The sequence below is a fragment of the Hypanus sabinus genome, chromosome 3 (assembly GCF_030144855.1).
Source record: "Hypanus sabinus isolate sHypSab1 chromosome 3, sHypSab1.hap1, whole genome shotgun sequence".
Lineage (NCBI taxonomy): Eukaryota > Metazoa > Chordata > Chondrichthyes > Myliobatiformes > Dasyatidae > Hypanus > Hypanus sabinus.
Window position 1 is genome coordinate 146,811,619 of NC_082708.1, and position 25,190 is coordinate 146,836,808.

At 41.2% G+C, this 25,190-nt stretch overlaps 1 protein-coding gene across 1 annotated transcript in view; it reads right to left on the reverse strand.

Annotated features, from left to right (window-relative positions):
• Nucleotides 1–25,190, reverse strand: part of LOC132391755 (SWI/SNF-related matrix-associated actin-dependent regulator of chromatin subfamily A member 5) — a 54,122-nt gene that overhangs the window by 18,120 nt on the left and 10,812 nt on the right. The window contains exons 3-10 of the mRNA XM_059965332.1: nt 19,047–19,213; nt 16,657–16,757; nt 15,474–15,574; nt 14,303–14,482; nt 13,762–13,917; nt 12,191–12,322; nt 11,253–11,321; nt 5,451–5,560 (exon numbers count right to left, since the gene is read on the reverse strand). Of these exons, the coding sequence (XP_059821315.1) occupies nt 5,451–5,560; nt 11,253–11,321; nt 12,191–12,322; nt 13,762–13,917; nt 14,303–14,482; nt 15,474–15,574; nt 16,657–16,757; nt 19,047–19,213 (1,016 nt within the window). The remainder of the gene's footprint in view (nt 1–5,450; nt 5,561–11,252; nt 11,322–12,190; nt 12,323–13,761; nt 13,918–14,302; nt 14,483–15,473; nt 15,575–16,656; nt 16,758–19,046; nt 19,214–25,190) is intronic.

Consider the following 25,190-nt stretch of genomic DNA (forward strand, 5'->3'; position numbering starts at 1 on the left):
CGTACTCAAAAAAAGGTGTAATAATTATTCTGGGACAAACATTTATTACATGAAAAGAAGTTATCTGGCTCAAATCAACACACACAAAATGCTAGAGAAACTCAGCAGGTCAGGCAGATCTACAGAAATGAATAAACAGTTGACATTTTGGGTCAAGACCCTTCTGCGAGACTGTAAACGAAGGGGGAAGACAACAGAATAAAAAGGTGGGGGGAGGAGGAGGAGGATTTCTTGAAGGTGACAGGTGAAGCAAGTGGGCAGAAAAGGTAAAGGGCTAGAGAGGAGTGTGCACCGTAAGAGAAAGGGAAGGAAGAGGGAACGCAGTGGGAGGTGATAAGCAGATGAGAAAAGAGGCCAGAGTGGGGTATGGGGGAGGGGGGTGAAGAAGAATTTTTAATCAGGGAAGGAGTAATCGATATTCATGCTGTCTGGTTGGAGACTACCCAGATGGAGGTGGCATGGTAGTGTAGCAGTTAGCATAATGACAGCGCCAGCAACCAGGGCTCAATTCTGCTGCTGTATGCAAAGTATTGATAGGTTTTCCCCTTAACCAGATGCTCCGGGGTCCTCCCACATTCCAAAGGCATATGGGTTAGTAGGTTAATCGATTACATAGGTGTAGTTGGGTGGCGTGGGTTTGTTGGGCCAGAAGGGACTGTTACTGTGCTGCATCTTCAAATTTAAGGGAGATGAGAAGTGGAGATGTGCAGTGGAGAGTATACTGCCTGGTTGCATCACGGCCTGGTATGGAAACACCAATGACAGAAAATCCTGCAAAATGTGGTGGATACAACCCACTCCATCAAGGATAAGGCCGCCTCACCCACATCTAGCCAGACCACTGTCACAGGAATGCAAAGCAGCCACTACCAAGGCCGTGCTCTCTTCTTGCTGCTGCCACCAGAAAAGGGGTACAGAAACATCACGACCCACACTGACAGAATCAGGAGTTCATCAGGTTCCGAGTCCGAGGTTAACTTCACTTGCCCCATCAATGAACTGTTCCCACAATCAATGGACTCACTTTCAAAGGACTGTTCATCTCCTACTCTTGACATTTATTGCCTGCTTGCTTGATTTATTTATTCTCTCTTGTACTTGCGTAGGTTGTTGTACTCTACATATTGGTTGTTTGTCTGTCATGTTGGCTACTGTCTTTCATTGATTCTACTGTTTCTCTTGGAATTACTGTACCGTAGATTCCGGACTACAGAGCGCTCCTGATTAAAAGCCGCATGCTCTAATTTTAGAAAGAAAATCAATTTTGTACTTGTACAGGTCGCACCAGATTTTAAGCCGCAGGTGTCCCACGTTGTAATATGAGATATTTACACAGAAAGATATTACACGTGAGGATTTTTTAACTTTTAATTAAATCCGTATGGTAACATAAACAAATACATATTGCAAATGCTTTTTTTCGAACAGTGCCTGTAACACAGCTACTTTTAAATATACATACGTATCGGTAACACACAAATTACGTTGCGTATACTTTTTTACTGAACAGTGCACGAACAACATTCCAATATCTCCTAACAACTGGTAAAAAAAATATATATACTGCAGCCTACCAGGAAAAGTTATTGATCGCCTTCTTCATCTTCCTCCTGTGCACTAAAACCATCAAAGTCCTTCAGTGTCCGAATTGAACAACCTCAGGATCTCGTCACTCACTTCAGTCTCTTCGTTGTCGCTCTCACTTGAGCGAACGCGGTCCTCTTCATCACGCAGCAGTCCAGCCTTTCGAAACCCGTTGGTGATGGTGGATGTTGTGACACGGCTCCACGCATTTAGGATCCACTGGCAGACTTGAGTTAAAGATGCTCTTCGCATGCGTCTTGTTTTGGTAAAGGATTTCTCGCCGCTCGTCATCCAAGCCTCCCACTCAACGCGCAGCGCCACTTTAAATGCCCGGTTCACGCTGATGTCCAGTGGTTGCAAATACTTCGTGGTGCCTCCAGGAATCACAGCTGGAATTGAGTTTGTACTCTTGATGGCAGCTTTCACTGAACTTTCATTGTCAGCTGCTTAAAAATCACCATCAGTGGAAGCTTTAGTCCGGATGCTGTAGAGCTCAGAACACAAGTAAAATGCGTTCTCTCATGGCCACTTGTTTTCAGTGTGATGGACGAGTCACCTTTTTTATTAACAGTCCGAGTGAGAGGCAGGTCAAACGTCAAAGGTACTTCATCCATATTTATGATATCATCTGGCCCGATGGAATTCTCCGCTATCTTTGTTTGAGTGAATGTGCGGAAGTTCGCAAGCTTTTCCACGTGGTCGGGAGGGAGCTGCTGACACAGAGTCGTGCGTACCCTGACGGACAGGCCTTTTCATCTCATAAATCTAAAACACCACGATGGCCCACCTCTAAAATCTTCGATTTTCATTTTGGTGGCGATTGCTTTAGCCTTCAGTCTGATCTGCACAGTGGAAACACTGCGGCCGCCTGCTCTCTGTGTGTTAACCCAGTCTTCAAGAAAGTTTTCAAGTTCGGGCCATCTGCTATGATTACCTCTGAAAGCTTTTGTCGTCTTTTTGCATTGACTCAGTTCTTCACGCTGGTGTCTCCACCGTCTCACCATCGATTCATTTATGCCAAGATTATGTGCAGCAGCTCGATTTCCTTCTTCAACCGCCAGATTGATCGCCTTTAACTTAAAAGCTGCATCATATGCTTTTCTTCGAGTGTTTTCCATGTTGATGGGGGTGAGTACAAATGACTGATTTACAATAATTTAATTGTGAAAGTGCGCTTGATTTATCGTACAATTTCATTGGACCTCTGTGAACTACTCATCAATTTTATTGGTCTACTGTTACGAGGCAAAATGTTTTTGGCGGCATGAAAAACAAACATGCATTAGCCGCACTGTAGTGTAGGCCGCAGTGTTCAAAGCGTGGGAAAAAAGTAGCGGCTTATAGTCCGGAATTTACGGTATATGCCCTCAAGAAAACAAATCCCAGGGTTATATATGGTGACGTATATGTACTTCAATAAAAAGAAATTACTTTGAACTTTGAAGCTAAGCTCAGTACCTGCAACTTTAATGGAGTTATGTTTAAAAAACTGAAATTATGACTTTACTCTGGGAAAGGTCCAAATCCACGCATTTAAAAACAGGGGTACTACCTAGAGAAATCAATCAAGTGACTAGTCAAATACAAACAATATACAGATCAAAGAAAGGGGACAGTATGGAATCATAATTTTATTCCCGAGTACACTGGGTTCACTCAGTCCTCAAATGTTCTCAATGTTTTGGTGTGAAATACTTGAAGGGATGGAATATTGACAGTGCACATAGGGAGCTCTCCCAGTTAAGCATTGTCATATCTTGTTTTGTCAGTTTTGAAGTGTATCTGTCTCAAATTCAGAAGCCCATCATTGTCCTTTTCCATGACTACAATGAAGCTTGCAAAATTGAGCTAATTTTACTTGAAGAGGGGCAGTATTTGGCCTCATCTAAGGGAACATAGCTCCAAGTGGTTGGCATATCAGTGGGAATACATTTTGAAGACAGTAACTTTAAGATAGATTTCAAAACTGGCAAGACAAGATCTGACAATATTCGACTGGAAGAGTTCCCTACAGGAAAGCCTACAACTGTCAAGCGGGAGTCATTCAAAAGTGAAATAGTGACTGTCCAGGGCCAACACCTTTCCAAAAATATGAAAGTGAGTGGGGCCCAGGAAAAAGTGTAAATCATTGAGCAATAGAGGGGCAATCTGTGGTTGGAGCCAGAATACTTGGATAAGGGCTAAATGAAAGCTTTAGGAAGGAGGTTGTTGGGGCTCAGACACGATGCCACAGCTAAGGCACTGGATAATGCATGGACAGCAGATGTGGTACTTTTATTCCGTATGAGCAGCAGGAATAAGCCCACTAATTATAAGCAAGCAAAAGGATGATGGCTTATTCATTTCATAGATGTTGTCTGACCTGCTGAGCTCCTTCAGCATTTTGTGTGTTTAACATCACCGGTTATAATGTTTGCTGTCATAATTCTAAGTGACAGGATTAATTTACATGTGGAACATTAGATAATGATCAAGGAAAGTCAACAGGATTTTATTATAGGTGGGGGAAGGGAGTCCTGTCTGACCAACTTGATTAAAATTTTCAAAGATATAATGAAATGTATTGAAGATAATGTGGTTGAAGAAGCATACTTGGACTTCAACAAGGGCTTTGACAAGGTCCCAGAGAGGAGACTCATCCAAAAAGTTAAGAGCTCTTGGGATTAAGGGCAAATTGGATTACAAGATGGCTTAGTAATTGGGGGGGGGGAAGGAGTGAGAAATCGTAGAAAGCTGTTTTCTGATTGGAGGCCTGAGACTAGTGATGTATGCAGGTATTGGTCTTGAGATCCTCACTGCTTAATATTATACGCACAAGTGAATCAATGTGAGTGTCAAGTCTGGCCAGTAAATTTGTATGTGGTATGAAAATGATCTTCATAATAGGATCACCTTATTTTTTAGGACAACACTGACGAGTTACAAAGATGAGCAGGAACAAGATAAAATTTAATCCCAATGAGTGTGAAGCAACAGTTTTGGCAGAACTATTCAACTACAATATACACAATGAATGATAGGATCCAGGACAATAAAGGGGAAGAGGATTATTGGCGTACAAACCCAAGGTTCTGCAAGGTTCTTCATAGATAAAGTGAAGAAAAAAAACAAGATTCTTGCCTCCTTTAGCACTGGCATAAAAACAAGGGCAGGAAAGTTGTGATACAACTATACAGAACATTGGTTACGCCACAGCTAGAGTAGTGTGTGCAGTTCTGGTTGTCACACTATACTATAGGATGAATACAAGCATCCTGGAGAACACAAGATACTGTTTCAGTTATGAAGGAGAGAATGGGGAGACTGACAGTATTTTTGTTTGAGTGGAGGAGGCTGAAAGGGGATCAGTATAGAAAATGAGAGGAACAAAAAGTAGTGGTGAGAAACATTCTCTCCCACAAACGAAACCAGGCAGCACAGTTTAATAAAAATCAAGAATCAGAACCAGGCTTACTATCACCATCATATGTCATGAAACTCAGAATCGGGTTTATCTTAACTTGTTGTTATGTGGCATTCTAATACATAATAATAAAAATAAGTCAATAAAAGTTAAAGGAAAGAGGTTTAGAGGATATCGAAGGAAAAATGTTCCATTCCCACACTCCCACCACCAAGCAGTGTGGCTAGAATCTGGAATGGTCTGAGGTGGTGACATTTGCACTGTATGTAAATGAATACTTAAATCACAAAGGAAGAGAAGGTAGCGAGCAGAATATTAGAAATTAGAATGAGTGCAGATAAGCATGGTGGGCCAAGTGGTCTGTTTCTGCCTTGTATGACTGTGACTAAAGCAAAATAAATTGTGCAAAATTATACCACACTTCATTATGCAATATGTCATTACTTGTAGGTTGTATACTCACCATTCCCGTTGCATTTTGCTGAGGCCTACATACATTTTGACTTCTTTTTTTGGTGGTAGACTCTTCTCTACCTCAGCCTTAATACGTCGGAGAAGAAAGGGTCGTAATACCTAATTCAGGTTAGAATACATACTCTTTACACACAGATGGTGCCAATGGAGGCAAGTAAAAGAAAGCAATTACAAATGCTATATATAAACATTAGAAAAGATATATTTTACCATGCCAAGGATTCAAGTACTTCTGTAGATATAGGCTAAGAATTCAGTCAAATGGACACACCCACATACAGGTCAAAATTCAGGTCAAAAATATTTCACGTTAGGTGCAATCTATTCTTTTGCAAGATCACAGCCTCTAAAGCAGAGGAAATTCGCAATGGCGCCCATAGACAATGCCAATTAGTCGGAATTAGTTTGAGTATAATTAGAATGATACATTTGTGAGAATTTATGAGTTTTCTTCAACAGAACAAACCCAGACCCCCAACCTAGTTTTTATATTAAGTAGAGCACAGAGAATCTTCAGTGTCTTTTCTCATACTTCAAAAGTACTTAATCATGAAAAGATCATATTAAAAGTACTACATCATGAAAAGAAATATTAAACATTACAAAAATTCTGGTCAGAGGCAGAATTAAAGAGAATTCAGAGTTTGGTTGAAAAGGCACAGCGAGGAACAAACAAAAGGATGGAGATCTCAGGAGATTAAATAAGGGACCACTATAACTAGAGAACAAGTTGCAAATGTTGTTTCCCAACCAGGATTAATAGTCTTGAATTTGGTACAGGTGGGATTCAGGTTCCAGTTTATTATACTGGTGCAAAGTGGTTGGAAAAAGAACATTAGAACATAACTGAGGCAATAATGGCACTTTATAGACAGTAAGATGTGGACTTGATGGATCAATGGACAATCAGAATGTTATCAAGGGGGACAGAAAGGATATAGACATCAGACTGTGACCAGAGTCAGACTTATAGTGTGAACAAATTTAGCCCTACTTCAGCAAGTGAAAAAAAGGCAATGAGAAAAAAAGTTAAAGAAAAAACAACAATCAAAATACCCATTTAGTTTACCCCATAATACCAAACAAGTGTTTTGGAATTTGAAGCTCAGAAATTTCCCTCCTCCATAATTAACAACAGTTCCACCAGAAGTGTGGCAGTGCCCAAACACTTCCTGAGTATCTAATTCATAATTGGAATTCAAGACAACCCATGGACACGCCTGATAGGCCACATTGCTGACACTGGGGATCAATGGCCAAAAGGACAAAAATAAATATTGGAGATCTACAACATATTATCTCTGGAATTATTCAAGTTACAGGTGGCAAATTACTGGCACACATATCCAAGATGGCAATAGTATGCAATGCTGTTCTGGATTGTTTAAACCTCACTCATGATTAAAAAAATGTTCATATTAACTGCCAAATGAAGCAATGAATGATATTTTACACCCAACAGCAGTGAGATGTTTTCACAGGAAATGTCTCACGCTGGCAGGGTGCCACATAGACAAATGTGAGGATAAATGACAAGTTAACCTTTCAAAAATTCTTTCTGTGACAACAGATGGTGCGGGCAACAGGACTGGTAAAGAGGCAGGTTTTGTCAAACTATTTGCTAAAAATTTTGAGCATCCACTGATATTCTATATTCTATATGTACATTCTATAGTACACAAAGAGGTTTTGTGCAAAAGCTGGCCATAAGGAAGTAACAAAAATTATAACCAAAGTATTTAATTTTATTTCTAGGTGTGTTTCAAAAAACTTTTAGTTTACAAAGCAAGGTGAATTTGATGCACACAGCTACTCATGTACTTGTCCTTAAATGATTTGTTGAGTGTTTAGATGAAAAATTTCTGTTTTTGTTGAAAATGTACTTATCAAGAATTATATGACGTTGTGTGGATTTGTAGATATCTCTTCACATTTGAACACCAAATTACAGGGATCTGGCAAAGCACTGATGTTATGCTTGATAATATAAAAGCCTTTGAAAACAAACTGGATGTATTTAAGCGTGAAGCCGAAAATTGCAGTTTTAAATATTTCCCAAACCTAAGTAAACACATGACAGATATTCAAATTCCTGAAATGACAGACTTCCAGAGCTTTCCAGTGCAATTTTTGAGTATCACTGGTTCAACTATTGAACAATTTTCTTTAAAAATAAACTAAATTCCAATCATAAAAGGAAACTGCAAAATTCATAAATCAAGCAAATAACATTAGACAAACTAAATTTCAAAATGTTGTAGTGGATTGATTTCGATAATTTCTTAATACAACTGACTGATTTACAAAGCAGATGAATTTGGAGAGAGAATTTGCTGACTTAAAGGCTGAAACTAGAAAATAATGAAGGGGATTTGTCAGTAACTGCATCAAACTATAGAAGTCCCAACAATGAGATTCTGAAACTCTGGATTCCCTTCTTGAAACTATTAACCATCTTGCATTTGCCTTCCTCACCACAGACTCAACGTGCAATTAACCTTTAGGAACTCCTACACGAGGACTCCCAAATTCCTTTGTACCTCGATTTTTAAATTTTCTCCGTCAGAAAATAATCTATGGATTTACCAAAGTGCTTGACCATACACTTCTAGAGACTATAAGATTCCTTAATTCCCATTCTTTGCCTCCTGCCATTCAGTCAATGGTCTATCCGTGCTAACAACTTTTCTGTAATACCCTGGGCTTTATCTTGATTAGCAGCCTCATGTGTGGCACCTTGTCAAAGGTCTTCTGAAAATCCAAGATTCTCCTTTGACCATCCTGCTTCTTATTTCTTCAAAGAATTTCAGCAGATTTGTCAGGCAAGATTTTTCCTTAAGGAAACCATGCTGCCTTTGGCCTATTTTGTCAGGTGCCTCCAAGTTTCCCAAAACGACATCCCTAACAATCAACTGCAACCACTGAGATCAGACTAACTGGCCTATTATTTCCTCTCTTTTGCTTATCTCCCTTCTTGAAGAATGGAGTGATATTTGCAATTTTCTAGTCCTCTGGAACAATGACAGAACCTATTGATTCTTGAAAAATCATTACTAATATCTCAGCAATCTCTTCAGCTACCTCTTTTAGAACCCTGGGTGAAGTCCATCAGGACCATCTACCTTTAGACCTTCAAGTTTTCCAAGCATCATCTCCCTAGTAAAACCCTGACACTCTTAAACTTCCAGCATACTATTAATGTCTTCCACCATGAAGGCTGTTGCAAAATATTTATTCAGTTCATCTGCCATTCCTTGTCCCCCATTATTATCTCTCAAGAGACATTTTTCAGCAGCCCAATATCTACTCACATTTCTCTTTTACTCTTTATATATCAGAAAAAACCTTTGGTGTCATATTTGATAGTATTGGCTAGCTTACCTTATTTTATCTTTTCCCCCTTAAGTTTTTTTAAGTAGCCTTCTGTCGCTTTTAAACATCTCCCAATCCTCTAACTTCCCACTCAATTTTGGTCTATTATATGCCCTCTCTTTTGCTTTTATGTTGGCTTTGACTTCCCTTGGAAGCTACGGTTTCCTCATCCTTCTGATAGAATACTTCCTCTGCTTTGGAATGCATCTATCTTGTGTCTTCCAACTTTCTCCCAGAAACTCCAACCATTGCTGCTCTGCTGTCATCCCTGCTAGTGTCCCCTTCAAATCAACTTTGGTCAGTTCCTTTCACATGCCTCTGCGTTTCTCTTTACTCCACTGTTGTGCATCTGATTTTAGCTTCTCCTTCTCAAGTTGCAAGGTGAATTATATCATATTATGATCACTGTTTCCCAAGGGTTCCTTTACCTTAAGTTCCCAAATCATATCTGGTTCATTAGGCAACACCCATTTCACAATTGCTGATCCCCTACTGGAGTCAAGTACAAGCTGCTCCGAAAAACCATCTTGAAGGCATTTCATAAATTCACTCCCTTGGGATCAAGTATCAACTGGATCCAATCTATCTGCATATTGAAACCCTGCATGACTATTGTAACATCCTGGCAAATAACTCTCAACAGGCTTTTCTTACACTTACAGTGTCTTAACTCTACCCACGATGATCCTACATCTTCCGACCCTGTGTCACATCTTTCTAAAGATTTGGTTTCATTTTTGCAAGAACCACTACTCCTCCACCTGTCTGCCCTTGCAATAGGTTGTGTATCCTTGGATATTAAGCTCCTAACTACAATCGTCTTTCAGCCATGACTCCATGATACCCACTTCATACCCGCCAATCTCTAACAGTGTTACAAGGTTGTCAGCTATTTTGTACACTGCATGCATTCAAATATAACACCTTCAGTCCTGTATTTGTCACTCTTTTCAATTTTGTCCCCCTTTTACACTGCAACCCATCCTACTGACTGCAATTTTGCAGAATCATCTTTCTGTCCTTTCCAACAGTCTCACTCCCTCTGCTTGTAAAACAAATTTCCTATTCTTAGCCCTATCACTCTGGATCCCATCCTACTCGGGTGTGACACAGGCAGCAATCCAGAGATTGTTACCCTACAGGTCCTGCATCTCAGCTTTCTACCTAGCTCTTCTAAATTCTCTCTTTAGGACCTCCTCTTTTTTCTGGCCTATTTCATTGGTACCAATATTCACCAAGACATCCGGCTGCTCACCATTCCCCTTTTGAATTTTGTGGACATGATCCAAGATATCCCTGACCCTGGCACCGAGGAGGCAACAAACCATCTTGATCTCTCTATTGAGTCCATAAACTCTCCTATCGATCCCTCTAACTATGGAATCTCCTATTACCACTGTATTCCTCCTCTGTACTCTTCCCTTCTGAGCCATTGTGTCAGACTCAGTGCCAGAGACCCTGTCGTTGTGGCTCCCTTTGGTAGGTTATACATGATGTACAATAACAATACTATGTAGAAATTATGTTATCTCCAATTGTCTTTAGAAAATTAATACTAATAATTTTTGAATAGGTTTTATAAAATGCTTCATTTTTTAGTCTCCACTAAACTTTTAAAAGTAAAACTAATGAATACAGCAAATAAGCAACATTATTCATCCTCTTTCCTAAAAAAAAAGCCCATGATCATGGTTACTAATTCATTAATCAATGATAATCTCTGCTCAAAATTATCATGGCACATGAGAACTTTTATTAAGGTTATTGCCAATTTGGGCACGTGCTCTCAAAAAGGTTCACCACCCCTACTATAGAATTTCATCTCCCTACTGTCTCATCTAATGTTCCACAAAAGAAACAACGGTCAAATGCATTAATGCTAATTTCAACAGTACTGTTTATATCATCTTGTGCTAAGTTTATTTTACCCAGAAATAGTCTGCATCTTGTTATGTGCAAAGGGAGGCAAGAACATCTTAATTATTACTCATTCTCTTAAGTTCTTATCATTTAGGGAGGGGTTGCAAGTTAGACTGGTTTAAGCAACAAGGGAGCACTTTACTACACCCAAGGATAATTCTAGATAATTAATAGAGCTACCACACAATGTTCAAGCTAACATATATAATGGGCGAATTATCGTCTGTGTCCATGAGTAGTCCAGGACTAACTTATAAAATATAATTAAAATTAATTTATAAACATATTTGTCACCTATAAAACAAACATCTAGGTATATTAAATCATCAAAATTTAAGTCATCATAAGATATGATACATTACTCCAAAATTATTTAGAATTAGTTTAAGGTGATTTTTTTCTAAAAAAGGCAAGAATGTTCCTTCAAATTAAGGTAAATCATAATAACATCTACATACCTATAAGTTAGTATCACTGTCATTTAAAATGAATCACTTACCATATGCAACCGTTCAACTAGCTTCTGATCTCCAAAACAGTTATTTGTATCAAACCATGAATCAAAGTCCTAAAAAAAAAGAAGATAATTTTGCTCTTCCAAATCTAATGTTTGGCCACATTTGCTACTAGCTGTAATAATTGATATCCTATATCACACAGTAAATCATTTATTTATTAAAGCAATATTTTGCTTTCTAAATCCTCCATTCACACCTTTCTTAAAATATGCTGTATGATGCTGCATATCTGAATGTGAAACTTTGTTTTGCAGCTTCTCATTAAAGTACTTTCAGCATTACATCTCATTAGAATAACATACAAATTCAAGGTGTGGCTGACATGCAAAACCACAGGTAGTGTTTATGTGGGTTATTATTTTCATCCATATCGGGATAGTTAACAATACATAAGTGAAAAGTTTAAGCAAGTTTTTAAATAGGACACATCGCCACAAGCATGTCTTGAATGTAATTTTCAATTGTTGTACAAGGAGGCAGAATTGTTCAAATTGTATTATGAATAAACATGAAGAGGGACAAGGTGGGCATACAGAATCAATGTACTTGTTAATAAAGAGTATTAGAAATGTGTAGCTATTTTGCGCAGTTAAAATCTGGATTGCCAAGTGATTAATAAAAACAGTCAGTCACAGTATGTAGAAGAGAACCATAAAAGTATTTTAAAAAAGCTGTACTTAGTAAGAGCTGGGTACTGTGATTTGCTGAAATGCTTTTACAATGAACTAGCAAGGATTCAATGGAACAAATAACCTCCCTTCCAAGCTCTTATCTACGTGTAATTTCATGGAACAGTGCTGTGCTTGCAATCTTAAAATACAGGCTTTACAACCAAGCACCATTGATATGGATGTGTATTAAACCTCAACCACAGAAAGCTTCACTTAATCTCAATGAAAGTTTTCCTTTAAGTACTTACAGCAGAAGAATTGAAAACATCAGGAAGAAGGAAGTTGAGCAATGCCCAGAGTTCATGCAAATTGTTCTGGAGTGGCGTACCAGTGAGTAATAATCGATTTGTGGTCTTGAATTCTCTAACTATTTCAGATAGCTGCAATAATATATCAAAAACATCAAAAAACAAACTGGCTTAAGACATTAAAAAAATCACATTCAGTAATATAATAGTTAGATCCAGAGTGAATTCAAATGGTTACAACATGATTTCACTATGTTTTTAATGCATGATTGACACCATACGTTGCAGAATAAATGCTTTACAGAATTGATTCATAAAGGAGAAAGGAAATTAAAGTCAGATCACCCTAGAAAACCAAAAACATGGATTAAAAAAATGAGAAAAGGTGGGGAGGAGGCAGGTATTTGAGTGTGTGGGGGGGGGGGAAGAGAACAACAACACGTGAGAAATTAGCTCATTGTAGGAAGCTCAAGAAACAAGGCTCAAACACAAAAAGGAAATAACGAAAAGGGAATTTATAAACAGCATGGAAGCAGTAATCATGCAATAAAAACAAAAGAGGGATCAAATAGGACATCTAATTAGAAAGATATTGCTGCTGGACTATCATGGAAAATGTAATCAAGATATTGGATAGGACAAATATTGGAAAGATAGTATCAGAAAGGCTAGTTGATAAATCATGCGTACCAGATGGGATATATCTTAGGCTGAACAAAAAAAGAAAATAGAACTGATTTCAAATTTAAAATCCAAAGACTCCTCCCCCCCCCCCATGAATTCTAGAAATTAGGAATGAATAATGTGTTTAAATGACCTCTAAAACTTGGGGCTAGTTTGTTGCAATTGGTGCAAGTTAAAACACTTGCATTAGACTATCTCAGACCAAAGCACCAATTGCTATAAAATCTACCTACAACGAATGATAAAATGATTCAATATTTTTAATACAATTAATGCTCTGACAGTGGATGGATAATGGAAGGTTGACTTTGAAACAATTCTTTTTTAATCATTCTATCAACGATAACTGCATTTTCACCAGTGCTTGGAATCAAGGCTACAACTGAACTCTTTTCTCCCTACAGATGCAGCTCTATCTGCTGAGTTCTTCCAGGAGATTCTTTGTTGCTCCAGATTACAGCATCTGTCTTTTGTGTCCATCACAGAACGTTTCATTATCCTTCATTTTCTCCCTCAAATGTTCAATCTTGTAGTTTTTCATTCCTTCATCATCACATTCTCCTTAGTACAGCTACATTTATTCACCCCACTTTTTTTTTCTTGTTATCCTTTAGATTTCATGCTTCAGATACAATTTAGCCATTGTCTTTCCAATAAGAAGTACTTTGCTTGGAAAAAGCACTCATACTTGGAATAAACAATGTGTTTCTCTCTGTGTATTTTTGCTACATGTTATGGCAGCAGTGTGATCAACTGTCCAATGTGAAACAAGCTTGCATCAGCTTAATGCACTTTTCAGTAACTGCTTACCAAAAAACATTACCATTATGTTTAGGTTACTGGAATGGGTGGACATGATGGACAGAGTGGAGAAAAAATAAACTTACCTTGGATTTTTCATTTTTGATTCTGTGGGCTTCATCTATGACAAGATACCTCCAATTAAACTTTTTGAAAACTGATTTCTCCCTGATCAACATTTCATATGATGTTACACAGACATCCCACTCTCCAGGTAGCAAGACATCTCGGATGAAAGCAGCCTGACAAAGCAAGAAGTTGTTTCTTTAATCAATCACTCAATTTTCTCTTACTCGACAGAGCTATACCAAGACAGAACTTAATGTAGTTAAATTTAATTGAATAAAAATTTAGAAAATTATTGTAAATCAGTTCAAGCTAATGATGCACTATGAACAAATCAAGCACGACACTTTTTTTTTTATAAACACAAAAGTACTAGCAGATGTCACGGTCGGCTAATAAAAAGGATGAAGTTCTTTATCCTTATTTATAATGGGTTAACTGTGCTTCTGCAGATCGGTTCAGCTAACCCTGCATTGATCAAATCAGGACTTCTGGGTAATCTACCAACCAAGCTCTACAGACATTTGCTGGTTTATCCATTAGCGCATAATACAATCTTACCCGCTGTTCCTTGTCACCAATTAGACAAATGGCTCGAAGAGTTGGAATCCATCTCTTGAATTCAAGCATCCAGTTGTGGAGTGTAGATTTAGGGACTAAAACCATGTGAGGTCCAGGAATGCTTCTGTAATGTTTCATGTATCCAAGAAGAGCAATAGTTTGTAAAGTCTTCCCAAGACCCTGTTAAATTAAGTACAATTAAATATCTCACTAGCCTTTGGTTGGGAATAACATGACAAATTTCCAAAAATATACGCGAAGCCAGTTTGGTAAACCAGATGTAGTTATTTTCATACAGCCTTAGACTAGAGCCTGTTTGTTTAAATCATGGCTTAAATGGCTTTTAATATCATATCCATGCCATGGCTCGTTATTGCTCAATACAAAGTTCTATTGCAGCAAAATCCTGAATAAACCTAACTTCATCAACTTTTTGGAGGGAGTTCCAAACACCAATTATCCACATGCTTTCAGACACTAAAATTTAGTACTGAATTTTAAGACAATCTCTTCCAAACATCCATAGATAAGTGAAGTAGTTTCCTCAGATTTTTAAGGGACCTTCAGTGCAGAAATAATATTTTATTCTAAAAGGTAATTCAGTAAGAAATACAGTAATTGCACCTCAACTAGTCTAAGGTACAGATCATGCAGTTTTGGCAATATTTCCCAAATGTTAAAGACTTTAGAACTGACAGGATCAAGCCTGTTTGTCTTTAAATTCACTACTGAAATAAAAAATGGGCAGCTAATCCTGTTGCAAGCTTAATCCACTTTATAGAACCAGTTTGGAAAGACCCAACAGCTTGCAAAGTTATTTAATAATCACTTCATCATTGCTGCAGGTATGGAGAAACATGTCAGTCATGTTGTGTAAAGACTAAAAATTTCCTTTCCCTAATTGAACATTAGTAACCCAGATGTATTTATCTTTATATTTACAGCTTGGTTGTGTCAGTCACTTTCATACTTATGTGAACAAAGTAAAACTGTCTCATTATCACTAGACTTGAAATCCTATCTGAATGATCAGTATAATAGGCCTCAGAATTTTCAGTCCAATGATGTAAACAATACTTAACACCACCCCACATCTTAAATTCAATAAGCTTTTCACCGTTAATATCCACAATTAACATTTCTAGCATCCACAATTAACATAGATACATACCATTTCATCTGCTAGGATACCATTTATGCCATTTTCATATAAAGAAATGAGCCAGTTCAGTCCACGGATCTGGTAATCCCGCAGCTTACCCCCTTTTATATCTGTAGAAGAGATTCCAAACAGTTAGCAACACCAGCCATTAAAAAAATACCCAAAATACAGTTTAGATGGATACGAAAGCATTCTCATGACCAAGAATTATTTAGCCAAGACAGCAAAATGCAAAATGTTTCAGTATTATCTCTTGATGCTACGACTTTACTGATTGAATAAAGAAAGCAGGCATTTAAACAAGGACTCCAAAGCTAAAATGGTGTTTTACAATGCCAGACTAACATTACCGCATCACAATCCAAATTAAATGCTAAACATAAAGCCAAATAAATGGACACAGATAGATGCAGAATATAAACTTCATCAGGACAAGTACGAAAGTGAGAAAACTACAGTGATGTGGGGGGGGGGGGGTGTGCTGGGGAAGAGCAAGAGTTTTTTGTTAGCCATAATATTATCATAGAAATGGCTATCAGAATTTCAATAACATCATCCGGAAAGGGCACTTAGCATGGGCAGGATTATAAATGAACTGATCACAGGACCCTCAAGAACATAATTAAATATTCCCTGTTCACATTCATTAATATTTCTAGATGTAGCCCCGTACTAATATGATGATTCCACCCATTTGCTAGAAGCTATGGCTCCATGAAAAATATACTGGAGCAATTTAAACACTGATATCCTCGAGAACAAGTCTGAGCAAAATGTGGCACTGAAGTCAGAGTAAAGGGCTGGTTTGTGAAGCATTACTTCGCAATAACAATAGGGTAATCTTTGAGCTACATGCTGAAAGCCTCAGTGCTCAATGTTGACAATGACTATTGATGTTCCTAGTTCAAAATAAAATGTAAAGATGTCAAAGTGACAACATTCTGGTATAATTCAGTGGCCTCAACATGACTTGTTGATATCCACAAGAGATGTCCTTGACAGAACGACAATATGTGCAAAGGGAGGAACAATTTATGTGCTCCAACGGTTCAATTTGGCCTACTTTGAATAAAAACTAATTTTGCAAATCAAATAACAGAACAAAAATATAAATGTAAAAGCAACTGGAAGTAATGAAAACACAACTATGTTAACAAATGTATGGATCAATGAATAAAATGGCTTTACATACATGATGGGGATTCTTCAAACCTTGTGCAGACATTGGTTGTCTTGCTATTTTCTGACAGGAGTTCTTCATCTTCTTCCTGCTCCGTACGACGATGCCGATAACTAAGAATCAAAAGTGAATGGTTTTGTGCAATGAGTCACTACTCCATTCTAATGTTTTTAGTGAGATGCTGATACAGCCAATTTCAAATCCTTCAAGTCTACTGTCATGTAAAATAGCCAATATTACACATCACATCCAAGAGTGGAGGATGTTTATATTAAGGTTGTAGCCAAATTTGACAGATCTTTGGAGCACTATGGAAATGGAAACTAAGGGCAATTTGAAATCTAAACAATTTTTAAATTGCTGTTATACAAATACTTGTTTTTTCCAAACCCAATCAAGACTAAAGGATATAACAGTATAGTCAATATAAATAAAAACAGCTAGAAATGATCTTTATAATGATTTGGCTGCCAATATTCTGAAACACTTAACTAAATTAGAAATGAAATAATCAATATAGATCAGAAAGAAATTATATTTCTCAGATATTTAGATGATTAAAAAAGACACTGAACACCAGTGAATACTGTACAATTCAAACTTTAAAAACTGCCAGATTACACTGTTAATCGGATCTTAGTTTAGCTCCCTTTAATCACAAAAGGGTGTCGTTTTTTGACATATACACATCGAAAAAATCCTTTGATCAGTTCAGAAAATGTTTGTTACTCTTGTACCCCTTACATGAAGATGGATTTTTATTCTCAAATTGACCAGACCAAAATTTTACCATGGCCTTTTGTTTTGGATTGCTCAATAACCCGAGCAAATACTTTTTTCTCCTTTTCCTCACAGTGTCAATTAAGAATTATAATACTGTGCAAAAGTTGTAAGCATATATATTTGTGAAAGTGGACTACAGTGAGTTTGTAAATCTGGCGGGAGCAAATGATGCTGGCAATGGCAAGGGGAAAGTTGCCTTGGAAGGGGTGGCAGAGGAGAACCAGAGGCAGGAGTGGCGTGGGTGCAAACGCCACAGCCTTGATACACCAGGTAAGGTAATTTGATTCCAAACAATTGGTTTATTGATCATGACAGAATTTCTCTTTGTTGCTTTCCACTCTCTCCCTTCCCCTTTTACTAAACATGATTCCACTATCCTTGCCCCCTTTCCACTCTAAGTCCACAACAGAGACCCACATCAGAATCAGGCTTATCACTCACATGTCGTGAAATGTGTTTCTTTTTGCAGCAGTACAAGTGCAATAAATATATACCAAAACTTTTGCACAGTACTGTATGAACACCTCAATTAGTTCATCCCTCACGTTCAAAATACAAAGCTGTCCTCAGTAATTAACACCCAATATAATTTTAGGAAACTCACACTAAATCTTAATGGCAACACACCTCCCACAAAACTTGGGTAACCGCACATCACAATAGAGTACAAACCAACTCTATTGACGTAATAACCATTGCTCAATTTGCTTTATTTTAGCACTTATTGATGCTGAATGTTTGCACAAGTACACTAACTTCAGTGGTTTATATTGACACCCCTATAATTCCTATAATATTGACATTAAAATCAACATACGTAGCTCCGCTATATCACAATAGCTGTGCTCCAAATAAACCCTACTTTATAGAAAACCAAGTTAGTAGAATGACTGTGTCAATAGGGGAAGAGTACATTGGGGCAAGAGTTTCAGATCCACAATAATCAAGAGTTCTTCATGTAGGAGTTTCAAAAGTAAAGGTGCTTTTAATAAATGCAAGCTTATTTTGTTAATGTCAAGGTAAAATACTAAAGGCCTTATAGTACACTTTTGTATTTTTGGAAAAGAATCAATGGAAGTGATTTCTTGCCAATTTCCAATGGCTTTCAACTGTGAAACTCACAGCCTATCTTCTCAAAGGTCAGTGGTGTCCCATTCTAGTGGGAAGGCTGCACGTAAACAGATTTTTGTCTCCCAGACTATTTTTTTTCCTTTAAGACAGATGTTATTCTGCTTGTTAATTTGAAAGTAACTTTTAAGTGGTACTCTAGTTCCCGATTATAATCTATTCAGAGTGCTTGATAAAAACCAATGTTCCTCAATCCATCAGTTGCATTATGAAACCACAATTTAAAGTTGAATTACACCGAACTTTTAACTAGCTGTCAACCTATTGAGCATTCCATTTATGTCCTATCTTAACATGACATTTCTCTATTCTTTCATCCCAGCCTGATATATTGTGAAGATCTAATGTACTAAAAAGTTGAAAAATGAAAGAAATACTTCTAATCAAGCCTCAATTCTTTATGCCTTTCAAGCGTGAAGTTTCCAAAGTAGAGCTACACAGAATGTGCATCTTCAATGCAAGACAAAATCATTTCCTGTAATATATCTTACTCTCCAACCGACAGCAGTGTCTGCTTTTCATCTTTCTTTACGCGAGGGCGCCCTGGTTTCATCTTTAGAGGTGAAGTTGGTGTTTTTTGTGCAGCGGGCTGGATAAAATGGGCAAAAAGTTCGGTCTGTTGCAGTAGATAGTCAAATCTGTTTGCTCTGTCTGCTTTCTGCCAAACAAACAAAACAAGATATGTTAAGTAGAACTATTAACAAAAATTAGTTAATCAAACTGAAATGAAAAACAAAATACTGGAAATACAGGACATGTGACATAGCATAGTTAACATTTTGGTTTAATGATCTTTAATCAAAACCTTACTTCCATGTCTTTGTATTATTTTAAATTTTCATCATCTTCAGTATTTTACTTTTGGATTACGCAAACAGACATCGTCAGATGCGACCACTTTATATTGGGAACCGCATATTAGCTTTCAATAGCACTGAAACTTACATGATGTTGGAACAAATAACTTTATATTAAGTGCCTGTACACATTTATCTGCATCACGGCCTGCTATAGGAACACCAATGCCTTTGAATGAAAAATCCTAAAAAGGTGGTGGACTCGGCCAAGTACATCATGGGTAAAGCTCACTCAACCATTATGCACATCTACATGAAATGCCGCTGGAGGAAAGCAGAATCAATTATCAGAGATCCCCACCACCCACATCATGTTCTCACTCCTGCCATCATATAGAAGGTACAAAAACCACCAGATTCAAGAACAGTACTACCTCACAACCATGAGGCTCTTGAATTGAAGGAGATAACTCACGACCCATCATTGAAATATTCCTTCAAGCAATGATCTCACCTTAAAAGACTACAGGTAGTCCCCAGGTTACGAACGAGTTCCATTCCTGAGTCTGTCTTTAAGTCGGATTTGTACACAAGTCAGAACAAGTACATCCGGTATTATTTAGCATCAGTTAGTCAAACGTTTATCTTAGTATACAATATATATTTCACCTTTCTATGCATATAAAACATTTAAGAAACGTATGTATTCCAATAATTAAGCCACTGCATTGCTTAGTAATAATTGTAGCTTTCAATGGGGTAGGGCCTTTCATATGCTCCATCATTCTCACTTTATCCTTTAAAATTGTTCCAATTGTTGACCGACTGTAGCCTAACGCTTTTCCAATGACGTTCCACCTCTTTCCAATGCTTTATTTCTGCTTTATTTTCAATCGCAATCGCTTCCCGTCAATGGAACAGGAACACTGCAGGCATCAGGTCCCAAGCTCTGTTGGGTCCTAAGGACTACCACACTGAATTCCCCAGGTCCTAAAGTCCACCGCACTGAGACAGGTTAAATGGGACAAGTGGGTGCTGTGCTGGGTTTGGGTATTTGATCCTCCACAATATTCCACGTGGGAATTTAAACTGGAGGTGGCAGTATTTATTTAAAAAGAGGTTGAGTTGCGAGCTCGATGTCAACCTGACACGGATGGAGAGCACGCTCGGAAGCAGCCTGTCGCTGGATCAAACACAGGAACCTCCATTCTCGAGCCCGGCGCTGATGTAACTGCGCCACCAACCGGATGGAAAGGTGGGGGGGGGGGGGGGGGGGGGGGGGCGGAGTCAGGGTGAATCTTGCTAAGAAAATTTAAGCCAAATACAAAGTTATACACTCAACACAGTGTCAATGGCAACAACTTAAAATGGCGGATGGCGTTCTCCTTCCTCAGTTCCTAAGTACAAGTTGTTCTCAAGTCGGACATTCGTAACTCAGGGACTACCTGTATATCTAATTTTCTCCTTAGTTATTGCTATTTATTTATATTTGCAGTAGCAAAGTTTGTCTTATGCACTCTGGTTGATCTTTTATTGATCCTGTTATAGCTACCATTCTACAGATTTGCTGAGTATGCCCACAGAAAAATGAATCTCAGTGTTGTATATGGTGACATATATGTACTTTGATAATAAAATGCACCTTGAACTGGCATTGATTGCATATTTTGCAAACCAAAGCACCACACCACTTCTCAGTGGGGAAATAAGATGTAGCGATGTGCTACACACAGCGCTGTAACAATGACACGCAGTCGGTAAGTCGTTTCGAGACTAGTTTATTCAAACTTCATGGTACTGGCATTTAAATCCCTAGCGCCCGCCCTCTCTGGGTGGAAATGACATCAGAGGTGCATTACCAAAGTCTCCCCCCCCCCCCCCCCCGCACTGCTGGCTATTTGTGAGCTGGTTTGCCTGTGCAGAAAGTGGGTCGCCACATAACCCCCCCCCCCCCCCCAAGAACTGGTGATACACCCCTCAATGTCCACAGTCTGGATCAGCCTCTGTTTGGGAGGTCTGCCTCTGCGCCCCGGTGCCTGAACCTTGACCGGCTGCGCCAAGTCCACATGGGCTGGTTTGAGTCAGTCCACCATTAAAACCTCGTCTCTCCCCCCAATGTCCAGAATGTACGTGGACCCGTTGTTGTTGATCACCTTGAATGGCCCCTCGTACGGCCGCTGTAGTGGTGCCCGGTGTCCGCCCCTTTGTATAAACACAAACTTACAGTTCTGCAGGTCTTTGGGTACATGGGTCGGGGTCCGTCCGTGCTGTGAAGTTGGTACAGGGGCCAGGTTGACGAGCCTTTCACGTAGCCTGTCCAGGACTGCTGCGGGTTCTTCCTCTTGCCCCCTTGGGGCTGGTATGAACTCTCCCAGGATGGCCAGGGGTGCGCCGTACACCAACTCGGCCGATGAGGCACGCAGATCCTCTTTGGGCGCTGTACAAATTCCAAGCAGGACCCAGGGAAGCTCATCCACCCAGTTAGGTCCTCTCAGGTGGGCCATGAGAGCCAACTTCAAGTGACGGTGGGAGGTAGGCAGTTGTGTGGTGCAGCTGCATTCCCAACAGGCTGGCTACAGCTGACCACAGGCTGGGGGTGAACTGGGCGCCTCTGTCGGAGGTAATGTGGGCCGGTACCCCGAAGCATGCTACCCAGGTTGCAATCAGTGCTCGGGCGCAGGGATCGGCAGATGTGTCGGTGAGCGGGACCGCCTCTGGCCACCTCGTGAACCGGTCTACCATAGTTAGGAGGTACCACACTCCTTGGGACACTGGTAGGGGGCCCACGATACCCACATGAATGTGGTCGAACCTCCGATGGGTGGGTTTGAACTGCTGCGGCAGGGCTTTAGTGTGCTGCTGCACCTTGGCTGTTTGGCACTGCGTGCACGTTCTGGCCCATTCACTGACCTGCTTGCGAAGTCCGTGCCACGCGAACTTGCTGGAGACCAGCCGGATGGTTGTGCGCCAAACAGTGTATGGAGTTGAAAACTCGCTGCCTCCAGGCTGCTGGGACGATGTGGCGAGGTTGGCCGGTAGCCACGTCGCACAGGAGGTTCCTATCACCTGGGCCTACGAGAAAGTCCTGCAGCTGCAAACCCGTGACTGCGGTCCTGTAGCTGGGCATCTCGTCATCTGCCTGCTGCGCCTCCGCCAGTGCTGCATAGTCCACCCCCAGGGACAGGGCCTGGACAGCTGGTCTGGGGAGTGCGTCTGCCACGACGTAGTCCTTTCCCGAGACATGCTGGATGTCCATCGTGTACTCGGAGATGTAGGACAGATGTCGCTGCTGGCGAGCCGACCAGGGATCAGACACCTTCATGAACGTGAAGGTCAATGGTTTGTGATCCGTGAGCGTGGTGAATGGCCTGCCTTCTAAGAAATACCTGAAATGCCGGATTGCCAGATACAGTGCCGACAGCTCCTGGTCAAAAGCACTGTACTTGAGTTCAGGTGGTCGTAGGTGCTTGCTGAAGAACGCCAGGGGTTGCCAGTACCCCTCGATGAGCTGCTCCAGCACCCCACCGACTGCTGTGTCTGATGCGTCCACCGTGAGGGCGGTCGGAACATCCATCCTGGGATGCACCAGCATCGTGGCATCTGCCAAGGCTTCCTTGGCTTTAACGAAAGTGGCCGCGGCCTCCTCGTCCCAAGTAATGTCCTTGCCTTTACCTGACATCAGAGTGTACAAAGGGTGTATGATACGGGCTGCTGAGGGGAGGAAACGGTGGTAGAAGTTCACCATACCAACGAACTCCTGCAGGCCTTTGACAGTGTTCGGCCGGGCAAAGTGGCAGATCGCATCTACCTTGGCAGGCAGAGGTATTGCCCCGGTTGATCGTGAGGCCGAAATCACTCAGGCAGGAGTGGAGCTGGCGGAGGTGGGACAGATGCTCCTGACGACAACTGCTGGCTATAAGGATGTCGTCCAAATAGATGAACGTAAAGTCCAGGTCGCGTCCCACTGCGTCCATTAGCCGCTGGAATGTATGTGCGGCATTCGGAGGAACTCAAACAGGCTTAACGGGGTGATGAGTGCTGTTTTGGGGATGTCTTCAGGGTGCACCGGGATTTGATGGTATGCCCGGACGAGGTCTACTTTGGAAAAGATTCTTGCCCCGTGCAGGTTTGCTGCAAAGTCCTGTATGTGCGGCATGGAGTGGTAGCCTCATTCAGTCTGTGGTAGTCACCGCATGGTCTCCAACCCCCGGCTGCTTTGGGCACCATGTGCAGGGGGCGAGGCCCATGGGCTGTCGGACCTCCGTACGATCCCCAATTCCTCCATCCTCTTGAACTCCTCCTTCGCCAGGCGGAGCTCTTCCGGGGGGGAGCCTTCGTGCGCGGGCGTGGAGGGGTGGTCCCTGGGTCGGAATGTGGAGCTTCACCCTGTGTCTGGGCATGGCTGCCATGAACTGCGGTGCCAGAATCAATGGAAAGTCCGCCAGGATTCTGGTGAATTTATTGTCTGACAGCGTGATGGAGTCCAGGTGTGGAGCCGGCAACTTGGCTTCACCCAGGGAGAACGTCTGGAAAGTCTCGGCATGTACCAGTCTTTTCCCTTGCAAGTCAACCAGCAGGCTGTGAGCTCGCAAGAAGTCCCCCCCCGCCCCAGGAGTGGTTGGGCCACTGCGGCCAGCGTGAAGTCCCATGTGAACCGGCTGGCGCCGAACTGCAGTTGCACTGTGCGGGTGCCGTAGGTCCGTATTGTGCTGCCATTTGCGGCCCTGGCTCCCTGTTGCAGGTGTTGTACCCCGTTGGGGGCAAGACGCTGATCTCCGCTCCGGTGTCGATCAAGAAGCGGCGTCCCGACTGTTTGTCCCAGACGTACAAGAGGCTGTCCTAGTGGCCAGCCGCCAAAGGCATTAGCGGCAGCTGGCCCTGTCCCTGGCAGGGCAGGCGACAACGGCGGGCTTTTGTGCCCCACTGCTGGTTGTAGAAACACCACTGTTCACTGGCCTCCTCACTCCTGCCTCTGTGTTGTGTGCGCCCCCCTGCCGGGCCTGGTCCTGTCTGCTGTTGGGCGCATGGCCTGGTAATCTGACCGATGGACGCCACGCTCTCCCTCTTGGCTTTCCACAGCATGTCTGCCTGGGCCGCCACCTTCCGGGGGTCACTGAAATCTGCGTCGGCCAGCAGCAGATGCATGTCCTCGGGCAGTCGCTCTAGGAACGCTTGCTTGAACATGAGGCAGGGCTTGTGTCTGTCAGCCAGGGACAGCATCTCGTTCATCAATGCTGATGGCAGTCTGTCTCCCAAACCATCCAGGTGAAGCAGGCGGGCACCTCGCTCACGCCATGAGAGGCCAAAGGTCCCAATGAGCAGCGCTTTGAATGCTTCATATCTGCCTTCTTCCGGGGGTGACAGTATGAAATCCGCAACCTGGGCGGCCGTCTCCTGGTCAAGGGCGCGCACCACGTGGTAGTAACGTGTGGAATCAGAAGATATCTGCCGAATCTGGAACTGGGCTTCTGCTTGGCTAAACCACACGTGTGGTCGCAACGTCCAGAAAGTTGGCAGTTTTAGCGAAACTGCGTGAACAGATGAAGAGTCGGTCATCTTTGGTCCAAATCCCGTTTGGACCGTCGGGGTCACCAATGTAGCGATGTGCTACACACAGCGCTGAAATAACGACACACAGTCGGTAAGTTGTTCCGAGACTAGTTTATTCAAACTTCGCGGCGCTGGCATTTAAATCCCTAGCGCCCGCCCTCTCCTGGCAGAAATGACGTCAGAGGTGCATTACCAAAGTCTCCCCCCCGCGCGCTGGCTATTTTTGAGCCGGTTCGCCTGCGCAGAAAGTGGGTTGCCACAATGTATTTTTATTGTTATATCTACTTC